At 52.6% G+C, this 12,441-nt stretch overlaps 1 protein-coding gene across 7 annotated transcripts in view; it reads left to right on the top strand.

The window, feature by feature from the left end:
• Positions 1–12,441, top strand: part of DLG3 (discs large MAGUK scaffold protein 3) — a 61,721-nt gene that overhangs the window by 1,611 nt on the left and 47,669 nt on the right. For 3 of the 7 annotated variants that reach the window (XM_077889613.1, XM_077889615.1, XM_077889614.1), the window contains exons 2-9: positions 2,452–2,502; positions 2,897–3,021; positions 3,241–3,410; positions 3,727–3,863; positions 4,211–4,355; positions 4,976–5,135; positions 6,746–6,902; positions 7,325–7,427. In XM_077889613.1, the coding sequence (XP_077745739.1) occupies positions 2,452–2,502; positions 2,897–3,021; positions 3,241–3,410; positions 3,727–3,863; positions 4,211–4,355; positions 4,976–5,135; positions 6,746–6,902; positions 7,325–7,427 (1,048 nt within the window). Of the gene's footprint in view, positions 1–2,451; positions 2,503–2,896; positions 3,022–3,240; positions 3,411–3,726; positions 3,864–4,210; positions 4,356–4,975; positions 5,136–5,689; positions 5,879–6,745; positions 6,903–7,324; positions 7,428–8,204; positions 8,376–10,368; positions 10,463–12,441 lie in introns of those variants that run through there. The other 4 variants (XM_077889616.1, XM_077889620.1, XM_077889618.1 and 1 more) reach the window with 3 other exon arrangements.

Here is a 12,441-nt window from a genome sequence, read left to right as displayed (position 1 = left end):
TGGGGGGGCCCAAAGGTAGGGGGTGGGGGGACTAAAGCAAGCTTCTTCGCTCTAGAGCAAGCATGGTGCCTGGAGCCAAGAAGGGGCAGCTGCCCTGGTGCAAGACTGGCCCCAGCGGGGCATGTCCCCCTTGGGTACCTCCAGATGTGAGAGAACTTGGCCCCCAAGCCCTGACTTGGCACAGTTTGGGAACCCCTTGGGTGCTGGGCACAACTCCGGCTTCCACTCCCAGTCTAAACTGCCAGCTTAGAAAATGGAAGGAGCATCTGTGGGAGAAGCAGCAAAATGGAGGCTGGGCCGGCAGAGCCAGGTCCTTGGCATGCATAGCGGAGGGCCTGTCTGGTTATTTGGCTCTGCAGCCCCCAGGTTAGGGAGAGAGGAGACAGAGGCTTTGCTGTCGAGGGCAGGTGCTGCCTGCCCCAAGCTGGTGACCGTTCTGTCCGCCTCTGTCCTCCTCTGGGAATAGAATGTGCTCTCACTCAGAAGCAAAGGTGGGGACTTCCTAGGGAGAGGAGTCCTCAGTTCCTCAGTTCTGGTCTTTTGTCTGTCCACACTTACTGCTTCCCTTTTCCCTTACCTTGGCTCTTTGCCCTCTCTAGTGAGTCCCCCTCATTCTTTTTTCCTGTATCCTGGGGCCCTACCCTTGCAAACACTCCCTCATGCTTATCCTGCTCAACTGGCAGATAGGTGCCAGTCCCAAGGCTGGGCCAGTTGGTCAAGGTTTCTTTGCCAGGGATGATCCCCAGATGGCTCCTGGTCCTGGGAGCGGGGTCCCTGAGCAGGGCAGTGGGAGGCTGGAGCCTCTGGTTCTCACTGGAGCTGGGCTTGAAGCATGGCTTATCACATGTGGGCACACATGGTACCCCAGATGCACAGAAGGGCTGTATGGGTGTCCTTTTGCCTGTGTGTCTGTTGCATCTTACTCCAGGCAGCTGTTTTGGTTTGGGAGCTCTGAAAAGCCATGGGTTCTTCCTCCTGGGATCAGGAACCAGAGTGGGGCTGCAGCTGGAGTCCTCCCACCACCTCCCAGGGCTGCAGGGCATAAAGTACAGGGGGCAGGCCCTGCAAAGGCGGAGGCATGACTAGCCAATACTACCCGTGCCCTCTCTGTTTTCCCAAGCCAAAGCTACAATGGAGTGGGGAGCAGAGCAGGACACACGAAGGAGCCCCCACCCTAGGTTTGCAGCTCCCTTCAGAGGAGGACACCAGGGGTTGGAAAAGGGGTAACACAGCCAGAGGAAGATGGAGGAGGGGTGCTGGGTTACCCGGGGAGAGAGGCAAGGAAGTTCCTCCATTCTCGGGGATGAGAGTGGGAGCCAGGGAGCAGTTACTACTTGTCTGTCCAGAATCACATTTTCTCTTGACAATGGTCACAAGTTATATCTTGTCTGGGAGACCAGTTCGGTGGGTTGGTCAGAACAATGCTTGTTTCCATCTCCTTCCCCTCACTTCTCCCATGGCTACTATATATTGAAGGCCATGGGCTCTGCTGCCAGTCAGTCCACAGGTTATCAGCTTCTCCCTCCTGGGGAACTGTGTCCACTCTGCTCCTATCCCACCCCTGACTTTGCCTCTGACTCCCACCCAGATCCTACCCTGGCTTTTTCTGCTGGGAAACACAAAGGGTTCAAGATCAAAAGCCTCTTGGTACGAAGCGGGTTCGGACTTTGACTCCTTCCACCCATTTGAAGAATTGGGTTCCTGGGGACACAGAGGAGATATAGAATGAGGGTTCCTGGGGTATTCTGAAGGGTACAATTTTCCATTTCCTGGGATTTCTGCTAGGGAAGGGGATGAGTGGCCAAAACATCAGTGGCCTTGGCAGCTTGATTTAATCAAAAGAATACCTGGAGATCCAGGTTCTAGCCCCTGCTCTGCCACTAACTCCCAGTGCGCTCTGAGGTACAACCTGTGTCCTCCCTAGGCCTCGGTGTCACCATCTGTCACATGAGGGAGGTTGGACAAGATGGTGTCTGCTGTCCTACCAGTTCTAACACAGTGGGAGTCTCTGATCCCTAAGTCAGGGAAAGCTACAGTTCACAAGGGGAATAGGTCCCTCCATCAAGGCCACTGGGTGTTCCCATGGATGCTAGGTGTGGCATGGTTTGCCTACTGTGTTCCATTTCCGACACTTCCCTTAAGCCAGTGCTGCAACCCTCCTAGTGAACTCCAAGGCCCTGGAGCTCAGCCTTTCAGTGAGTGCACCACTGGCTGGCTCAGTCCCAGACAATTGATCTGGGCTAAATGGGTTTGGCCTGATATGGCTGGAAGTGAGGGAGGGGTGTGGCCTCCTCAGAATCAGCCTGTCCCCATCTGTGGCCAAGAGGTGTCCTGGGGTCAATTCAGGCTCCCACTCTTTGGGGGTGTGGAGGAGGAGCAGGTTGACCAGGGGGCAGATGGGTGGGGATGGGGGCAGGAAGAACTCAGGGAACTGCCTGTGTCTCCCCCTAGGTGAATGGCAGTGATGGCATGTTCAAGTATGAGGAAATAGTACTTGAGCGGGTGAGTCTGCCAGTGGGTCAGGATGCAAGGGAGAGGGGAGGGTTCAGACCAGGAAACAGAAGGGCCCTGAGCCTCAGCTTCAGGACTCATGGTGGGGGACTTGCATTGAGAGGATGGGGAAACAGTGGCCCTCAGAAGTTGCATACTGCATCAATCAACCAAACAACTAATGAATATTAATTGACCTTGCTTGCTGAGGCCTAGGAAATTGGGGAAGGGATGGCTTTGCTGAGGCCTCTATGCCAGACTGTGAGCACAGCCTGGGAAGCTGTGTGCCAGCTCCCTCTGAGGCCTGGAGCACAAGCTCCGGAGGGTTGGGGGAAGTGGGGAAATCAAGAACCCTCCCTCATGCCCTCTGAGTGAGCAGACTGTGCCCCTCTGCCCCCTTCTGCAGGGCAATTCTGGCCTTGGCTTCAGCATTGCAGGTGGCATCGACAACCCCCATGTCCCTGATGACCCTGGCATCTTTATTACCAAGATCATCCCTGGTGGAGCAGCTGCCATGGACGGGAGGCTGGGGTGAGGTGGCTTGAAAGCAGGGCCCCGGGGGCGGGGGGGGGGGGGAGGGTAGTGGGGGCAGGATGGAGATGAGAGGAAGAGGGCTGCCAGGCAGGATGACCCTTTCATTAGATCTCAGAGGGGGCAGGGGAGGGGCAGGAAGGGAAGGAAGAAGAGGTGGTGGGAGAGGGGGTGGAGGAGCAGTGGCAGGGTGTCATGCCTCTTGGGCTTCCTCTGCAGGGTGAATGACTGTGTGCTGAGGGTGAATGAGGTGGACGTATCAGAGGTGGTGCACAGCCGGGCCGTGGAGGCGCTGAAGGAGGCGGGCCCTGTGGTGCGGTTGGTGGTGCGGAGGAGACAGCCCCCACCTGAGACCATCATGGAGGTCAACCTGCTTAAAGGGCCCAAAGGTGTGGCCCTCTGGGTTCCTGTACTCTGGCCAGAGGCCCCTGGTTGACGTTGTAGGAAATGGAAGGGGACAGCCTTACTCCTTGCCTGACTCCCTGTTCTGGCTCATAGACTTCTTTCTTGACTTCACATCTCATTCATCTTTACTGACCTGGGGATGGCAGCCTAGTGTTTGGGATTCCTGGGGAGGGAAAGCTCCTTCAGGGGGTTGGGGGGGTGCCAGTGGGTTGCCTGCAGTGGGGAGATGGGTCTGGGATTGACTGAGCACTCTAACTTCTCCTTGTGGCCCTCTCCCACTCCCTTCGGGCCCCCAACCAGGCCTGGGTTTCAGCATTGCTGGGGGGATTGGCAACCAGCACATCCCAGGAGACAACAGCATCTATATCACCAAGATCATCGAGGGGGGTGCTGCTCAGAAGGATGGACGCCTACAGATCGGGGATCGGCTGCTGGCGGTGAGACAGCCTTTGGGGATGCCCAAATGGTAGGGTAGGGTGGGGAGGTGGGGCTCTAGTAGCCTCACACTCCACCTGAACCTCACTCAGGAATCAGCATTGTGGGGAATTTCAAGAGCATCATCTGGGTTGTGTGTACTCAGATACCAAGGCCCTAGTTCTTTTCGTGGATGGCACTCCCTCACCTGCTCTACTGCTGTCTTTTGCTTCTTCACCTCTCATAGCACCATACTGGGCCTCTGGTAGAAAGAGTACTTTGGAATTTCAGTGACAGGGTACCCTTCAGGGTTCCCTGGAGAGGCCCTCCCTTCTCCCAAGTGTCAGCCCTAAGGCCTTACCTCTTCTAGGTGAACAACACCAATCTGCAGGATGTGAGGCATGAGGAAGCGGTGGCTTCACTGAAGAACACATCTGATATGGTCTACCTGAAGGTGGCCAAGCCAGGCAGCCTCCACCTCAACGACATGTATGCACCCCCTGACTACGCCAGCAGTACGTACCCATCCACCCTGTCCCTAGCCTTGAAACCCCTGCCCCCTGGTTTCTGGAGGGGAAAGAATTAAAATGCCCTGTTCAGAGAGAGAGAGAGAGAGAGAGAGAGAAGAGGACTAATGCTCAGGAGAACTGATCCAGATCCCAGCTCCATCCCTTATAGCTGGGTGCCCTTGGATGAGTCCCTTTCACCTGTCTTTAGTTTCTTCTTTGGCAAAAAGGAGCTAATGATATATGTGCTACCTTCCTCATAGGACAGCTGCAAGGATCAAATGAGATCATGGACAAGAAAGCCCTTGGAAAACTGTATTAGGCTATAGAGATGTGAAGGATTATTATTAGTCACACCTCTAGTCATGCCTTTCTTTGTAGACTGCTTGACTTTAGCTCTTTCTAAGACTCACAGGAGTGAGCCCAGGATTCAGAAAGGGACTGTGGAGGAAGAACCTGGGGGGGGGGGCAGGGTAGTGAGAAGGGAGGAGAGTCCTGAGGAATCCGCATCCCTTGGTGGCTTTTGCATCCCAGGTGGGGTGTTGGAGCACAGTCCTTGATGGGGATCAGATCAGGTAGGGACCTCCAGGGAATGGTCTTTGAACTTTCTCTCCCTTCCTTGATTCCAGCTTTTACTACCTTGGCTGACAACCACATAAGCCATAATTCCAGCCTGGGTTATCTTGGGGCTGTGGAGAGCAAGGTCAGCTACCCTACTCCTCCTCAGGTTCCCCCTGCCCGCTACTCTCCTATCCCTAGGCACCTGCTGGCTGAGGAGGACTTCACCAGGTAAGACCGCCCCCCTACACACACCTTTATCCCACCTAGGGATGAGGACGATAGGAATTCGTTTCTAGCTAGCCACTGGTCTCTTTGTAGTATGGCTTTGAAGAGGATTAAGCCCTCATCACTTCTCTCTGGGGTCTGAGGCCCTCTCCCAGCCCTTAGGGCCCTGAGGAGGGCCAGAGATAGCTGCATGGACAAGTTCTACTATCAGGGGGAGTGCCAAGTGTGTGGCCCCGACCCGAAAGTACAGAGAAAAGGTGGGGTGGAGCGTTTAGGGGGCCGAGAAGGTGGAAGCTGCCGGGTGGGGGGCGGTTTCCTTCCCGGAGACAGTGGCTGTCCCTCTGCTGCCCTCGTTCTAAATTAGAGGGAAAAAAAGCTGTTGAGCCGGTGGGGTTGTCAGGACGCTGGGAGGCTGGCAGGCCCGGTGGCCTCCCAGGGAAAGGCCCCGCCCCACTCTGGCGGCGGCCGCTTCGGCGGGGCGGCCGCGGCCGCGGAACTGGTCTGGCCGGCCGGGGTTCTGGGGGACAGGTTTGCTGCGGGGTGGGGCCTGGTAGGCTGCTGGGTAGGCTGCAGTGGAGCCGGAAGGGTAGGCGGACGGAGGGGAGAGCTGGAGGAGCCATGGAGGGGGCATGCAAGTTCTCCGGTCCCAGCTTGGCCCTGGGCTTAGGCTCGGCCTCGGCCTGGAGGAGGGCTTCACAGAGGTGGGCTTGGCCGCTCCGCTCCCTGCGGCCTGGAGGGGATGCCAGGTAGGAGGAGAGGAAGGATGTGAGCAAGAGCATCCGGGACTCAGGGAGGGAGCCTCACACCCAAGACTGGGGAGTAACAAGAGGAGTCTTGGACTTGGGGCTCTTCTGATGAAAGATGCTTAAAGGGAAGGCGGTGGACCAGGCAAGAGTGTGGGGAGTCAGGTTGTATGGATGTACAAGAGCAGCTGTAGCTCTCACCTGATGACACTGACCATTTCTAGAGGGATTCCTTAGACATGGTTAGTTGCAGTTGGAGTTTTCATATGTTAACTCTCTTCAGTTAGGTTCCTAAGCTCCCTCTGGGGACCTGGGATTTCTTTATCTGTCTCCCACATCACCTGGTAAGGGCACACAGGAGTAGCTGGTGACCAAATCTGTCACTGGGGAAGGTAGGAGGGGTCAGAGCTGGTGGGTGGAATTTTGAGACTGTTGGAGAAGCATGTGTAAAGTAAGTACATTCTGGGGATGGTGAGTGCAATCAAGCCCAGGCTGATTTCCAGTGCCCCTAACTGGTTCCCCTTGGTGCAGCCCCCGGTCCATTATGCCAGTGGTAGGAGAGGAGAATCTGGGGAAAAAGAGGATGAGTGAATGGGCTCTGAAGTCTTTAGACAGGGTAGGGGTGTGTTGAACCAAGAGAGGAGAGGATCGTCCACTGGGAAGCTGACTCCAAGCCCTCAGGAAGAAGGGAGGGAAGAGGAACTGAAACTTGGCACCTGGCAGAAAACAGCAGCCAAGCAGGTTTCAGGAGAGAAAGGAAGCAACAGGGTATCACATATAGGGACCTAAGTCATTCTCCAGCAGTGCGGGCCTTGCTCTAGGCTGGCTTATATCCACCTCATCCTTACCCTTTTACTTCTTTTCCACCAGAGAGCCCCGCAAGATCATACTGCACAAGGGCTCCACTGGCCTGGGCTTCAACATCGTAGGAGGAGAGGATGGAGAAGGCATTTTTGTTTCCTTCATCCTGGCAGGAGGCCCAGCTGACCTGAGTGGGGAGCTGCGCAGGGGAGACCGGATCTTATCGGTGAGGGGACAAAGGAGAGGTGGGAGGATGGGAGCTGTGCCAATCTAAAAGGGAGGAGGGGAGATCTTGCTTTCTCCAAGGAATGCTTCTTGAGATGGAAGAAGGCTGAGCTGGAGAAAACTTATATTCTTTTTATATGTGACCTTAGGGAGTGCCAGGGACAGAGCCCAGGCTTATCCTTAAGGAGAAAATGAATGCGTTTTGGATCTTAACCCTGGTTGGCATTTGACCCCCACAAAGATAATTTATTACACTAGAGATTTCATATTGTTTAGGTCTTGTCTTAGGGTCAAGGATGGGATACTGAGAAATGCAGCTGAGTAGGCTTAGGGATGGGCTGACTATCTCCCTCTCCTAACTCCCATGACAGAAGACCACCTTTCTTGCTTTCGGGGTGGCTCATAGCTCCTCTCTTTGGATAGGTGAATGGCGTGAACCTGAGGAATGCAACTCACGAGCAGGCTGCAGCTGCTCTGAAACGGGCTGGCCAGTCAGTCACCATTGTGGCCCAGTACAGACCTGAAGGTAGGAGACGAAAGTTTGGACAAGATGATTTGGGGGAATTTAGACTTCAGTGTTGGCTTTTTGCCATCATAGATACCAAAAGCTACGTGATCAGGTCCCTTCTGCCTTAGGGCAGTAACCTCTTCCTCTCTCGTTTTCCCTCTGGACAGGTGATGGTTTGGGCAGCTTTGGAGCATCTAAGGCTGTGCTCAGAGCCTGCTGATCAGGGCGGCAGTTCAGCAGAAGGCCAATAGTGGGCAGCAGCCCTATGGAAGGAAACAGATTGGGGCGACTAGGAAAAAGGGGAGGGGGAGAGGGGCGGAGACTCAGGGCTCAAAAGCGAAGGGATGTAAATGTGTGCGGTGGAACTGGAGAAGAGTAGCTCCTGGTTAGATGGACCTCAGGGACAAGAAATCTGTCTTCTTAGGACATCTTGGTCCAAACCCCTAGGACCCTCTCTTCCTTCCTCTCATCAGGGTGACTGTGAAAGATCCATAAACACACTGGAAAGGTGATGTTATGCAGTCGCGGTAGGCAGTCAGGGGTGGGCCCCCTCCCCCTACGGGGGGCCTTCTTTGTGTTCTCAGGGAGCAGGGCGGGGCTGGGTATGCAAATGTAGGCGTTTGATTGGCTGGGGCCGGCCAAGGAAGGCCCAGGTGCCGAGGTGAGCTGCCGGATGGCGCGCCCCAGTCAGCCAGCCAGCCGGCGGGGTGGCCATTGGCTGGCCGAGCGCGGCCTTCAGCTGCACGCCCCGCCCCGTGACCCAGGCGGAGGGCGACGGGCGCCTCTCCTCGCCCCCCCCTCGCGTGCCTCAGGCGTCTCCTCCTCCTTCCTCCCCTCCCCCTCCCTCCTCCCTACCTCCCCTCCTCCCGCGTCCCGCTTTGTGTCCGTGGTCTCTCGCGCGGGACGGAGGGGCTGGCAGGAGTGGCGCTTTCTCAGCACTAGACCTGGACTCCGACCCGGCGCCAGGTGAGCTGGGGCGGACGAGGGTCAGGCCCCCTCGCCTCTCTACGGTTCTGTTCTCAAACTCTCTTTTCCAACACTGCGCCCCAACTCTGCGCTCTCGCCGGAATCCCTTCGCTGCACGCCCCCAGCCCGTGTGGTGCGCCACCTTTGAGCCCCTCTCCCAGGGGAGAGCCGCCCGGGGCCGAGTGCCTGCTCTCCCGCCACTGAGCCGTGTGTGGCCCTCACCTCTTTGCCATCACCTCTCCCTACTTACGAGCTGTGCCTCTTTTCGCCCCGGGACTTCAGCCCTCCCCTCAGCCTCCTCCCAACTGGCTGCTGCGTCCCTGCAGCTCCCTAATCCCTTTCCTCAGAGGAATTTTCTGACCGCCCGCCTCCCCCACAGGCATTAATCCGCCAAACCTGGCTACCTCTGGGAACACCCTAGATTGGCTTGGTATTCTCAGGACCCCACCCCACCCACCACCCACCCCGCTTTTGTTTGCTAGGGTTTTCTTACAGCTCCCGACTTCTCCCCCCCCCCCCCCCCCGCTTTGTAAGCCCAGCCTTTGTCCCTTGGGGCTGCAGCCCTGGACTCTTTGGACACCTAGGCCCCGCGGGACAGTTACTAAAGTGGAAGAAGAGACCTCTCCTGGGCAGGTGCTCTGTTTCCGTGATGAGAGGCGGAGAGGCCGGGAGCCCTGTCGCAGAGCTGTGAGGCATCAAAAGCACCTACCTTTGTCCTTCCCGGCCCCCCACTCCTGTTAAGTGCCTCAGGCCGAGGGCCTGAAGGGGAAGAAGAGAGGGGCCTGCCATCTTCTGCTCTAGGCTTCTTTGATAGGGGCAGAAGTGCGGGGAGGTAACTAACAGGAGAACTTATTGGTCAGAGGTCACTGGACAGAGGGATGCAAATAGACGCTAGTCCTGGACGCCCGGGTGGCTCAGCGGTTTAGCGCTGCCTTCAGTCCAGGGCATGATCCTGGAGCCCCAGAATCGAGTCCCGCATCGGGCTCCCTGCAAGGAGCCTGCTTCTCCCTCTGCCTGTGTCTCTACCTCTCTCTCTCTCTCTCTGTCTCTTTCTCTGTCTCTCATGAATAAATAAACAAATGGACACTAGTCTCTCCATGTTGGCATTCAGTTAATGACAAGAAACACACCTTAGGGTTATTGTTTGTTTAATTTCTGCATATACTTTTTGCTTCTCAGTGAAGAGCTATCCATCTGGCTTTTATTAGCAACCGATATTTATCATGTCATGCCCACAACTTAGACAACGGTAGGTTCTGCAAAGAAAATGGTTTCTCCTGCATATTTGTGTGTGTGTGTGTGTGTGTGTGTGTGTGTGTGTATGAAATTGATGTGTTTCTTTTGGTTTTGCTCTGTGATGTTGGGCACATGGAGACAATACTGTGAATTTGGTGGTAATATGTTGGAAACTGGTGACTACATATTTCTCTGAGTTTTCTTGGGAGTATGTAACTGGTTTGGATAAAAAGCTGCAAGTTGTCCAGGATAAAGAAATTCATTCCTGCCAGCGTTTATTGCTCTCTGAGCGTATTTCTGAGAGTTTATAATGTATGTTGAGGTGCCGTCTCATGTTAAGTCTCTCTACCACTGGCCAAACAAAGCCTTTCTTAGGATTTATTGAACCAGTGTTGGTAAGGCTCTGTCACTCCAGTCTTATTACTTTCTTTGCTTTGGTAAATCCAGCAGGGGTCCAACATGCAAAAAGCTTTTTGTTGTTGTTCCATTTGAAAATGGACCCTCAGAGACAGGTCCAGAGGAACTATCAAGCATTTGGTGTTGGGCTCTGAATTTTCTTTGATAAAATGATAGCTTTTAAAAATAAGGACTCTATGTTGATCATTTTATGAATACATTGAATACTGTTCTTCAGAAAACTACTACATGGCCATTTACAAAAGGAATTATCCAATTATATGTCTTTTGACCAAAATGGCAGAGACTTTGCATGCTATGACCCATGTAAGTGTTCATTATTTGTATTATTTTCACATAGAACGTGGGACCTGGAAAGGTTTGCGTACTCCATCCAACCCGTCTTTGTGCAAACCGGAACAGCAACAAGAGAGCAAGGACATGACTTGCCTAAGGTCAGGAAGGGAAAGTTGCCAGGGGACGAGGGGGATGGGAGGTAGTCAGCAATTGGTTTAAGTCATAGGTCCACCAGCTGGGACAAACCATGCTTGGGAATACCTGAGAGACCTAAGACCTAGTTGGAGTGGAGGAACAACAAGAAAGGGACTGGGGAAATAAATAAGAGAGACTAGGGGAAGAAAGATGTACGGGCAGGGGTAGATTAGAGTGACCTCCATAGTGACTACTGAGCTCCATTGCCAAGCCAATGCAGCCTTTAGCTAGATAGCATTTAGCACGAGAGCTTAAAACATAGCTTTGACTAATTAGAACAGAGTAAGAATAATTTTTCTTTTTGTTAACGGCTTGAGATATAATTCATATACCATACAATTCACCCATTTAGGTGTATAATTCATTGGTTTTTTAGTGTATCCACCGAGTTGTATACCCAGCGTCACAGTCAATTTTAGAAAATTTTCATTACCCTCCCCTTTTAAAACATTGAGAGGATTTAAGCACTGAAAGGGTGTTAAGTGTAGGACAGTTGCTTCCTAGTGTACCTCCCCTGGGCACTTAGGGGCTGGATGGCAGCTTGATGGGAATGCTTTAAGTTTGGAATTCTTTCATATGTCTGATTTGTTCAGTGTGGGTTAAATGCATAATGAAGATAGAAACCATGTCTATCTGTTTGAACTTTGTATTGTGCCTAGCATGGGTGCTTTACAAGAATTTTTACAATGAAGCTTTGGAAAATATTAAAATAGAAATAGAAGTGCTAAATGATAAGGTACCACAGTGAGAGATGCTATTTAATAGTTTCACTCTTGATTGCTCCAAACTGTTGTGGACATAGCAATCCTACCTATTAGTTAAAAATAGCATGATGTTCTTGGGCATGTATAATCCTGCTTAAAATTCAAATTGAAAATTTAAACAACTGACTCTTGGCAAAGGCTCTCTTCCAATCTATTCTAAAATGAAGAATATTTTTCTGTGATTTGTGAAATTGCTCCACCAAGGGAAGTACAGGCTTCATGTTATAACATTTTAATTTAGAAACTATCTCCTACATTCCAACCCCCACTCCCCGCCAGTTACTTTGTTTCAGCCTCTATTTATAAGCTGAGCTAGTATTTTTCTGGAAAGTCCTTTTGTTTTTAGAGTTAAACCTGAGCCCCAAATCAGAAGGTGAGCCAGAAATTGGTCACTAAGGTAGCTAAACTGGGAATTGATCTTTTATGACCAGTCTTTTCACTTGGCATGTAAATCTGGACATGCTGGGCAAAAAGGACTGGGAGAGAATGAGTTTTCCGTACTTATTTTAAAGTGCTGAATAAGCACACTTTCGCCATGGAAATGCCTTCAGGTAAGGCCTGAAAGAATGAAGGATCAGTGATGATAATAACTTCAAAGTGTAAAAGTAATATTTTTCCTGTAACATTTAAATAACCATCCCATCTCCCCCTGTTTGAGAATGAAAGATGTAACCATAGCTGCTACCCTATCAGCATGATCTCTCTTGAGAGCACAGAGGTGAAGGTTTATCAAGGCAAAGAATTCAACTCCTGAAACTCATTTTGCTATCCTAAAAGAAGGCTGTATAGGGAAGGCAGAAAATGAAGTCCTGTTAACAGCATTTCTGCGCTGAACAATTTAAAGGCAGCTCATTTTGTATTCAAGTTCGTGTTCCCCCCACATAGACTAGAGCCTGTCCCATGGTTTGTTCTACTGAATTCATGAGTATCTCTGTGATCCGGATGTTTTTGTAAGCATCAATCTTCAGGATATCCCTGGGGGATAGGTGGTATCATCCCCATTTTAGAGATGAGGAAGGTGAGGGTCAGAGAGGTTGAGTGACTTGCTCAAGGTCCCACTGCCAGAAGAGGGCAGAATCAAAGTTTGAAGTCAGATTTCCCTGAGAACTTCAGGTCCAGGGCTTTTGCCTCCAGGCCACAACTACCTCCCATCACAGAAGAGAAATTGCAAACCCCCT

The sequence above is a fragment of the Canis aureus genome, chromosome X (assembly GCF_053574225.1).
Source record: "Canis aureus isolate CA01 chromosome X, VMU_Caureus_v.1.0, whole genome shotgun sequence".
Classification (NCBI taxonomy): Eukaryota; Metazoa; Chordata; class Mammalia; order Carnivora; family Canidae; genus Canis; species Canis aureus.
This window is presented reverse-complemented; position numbering and strand designations above follow the sequence as displayed.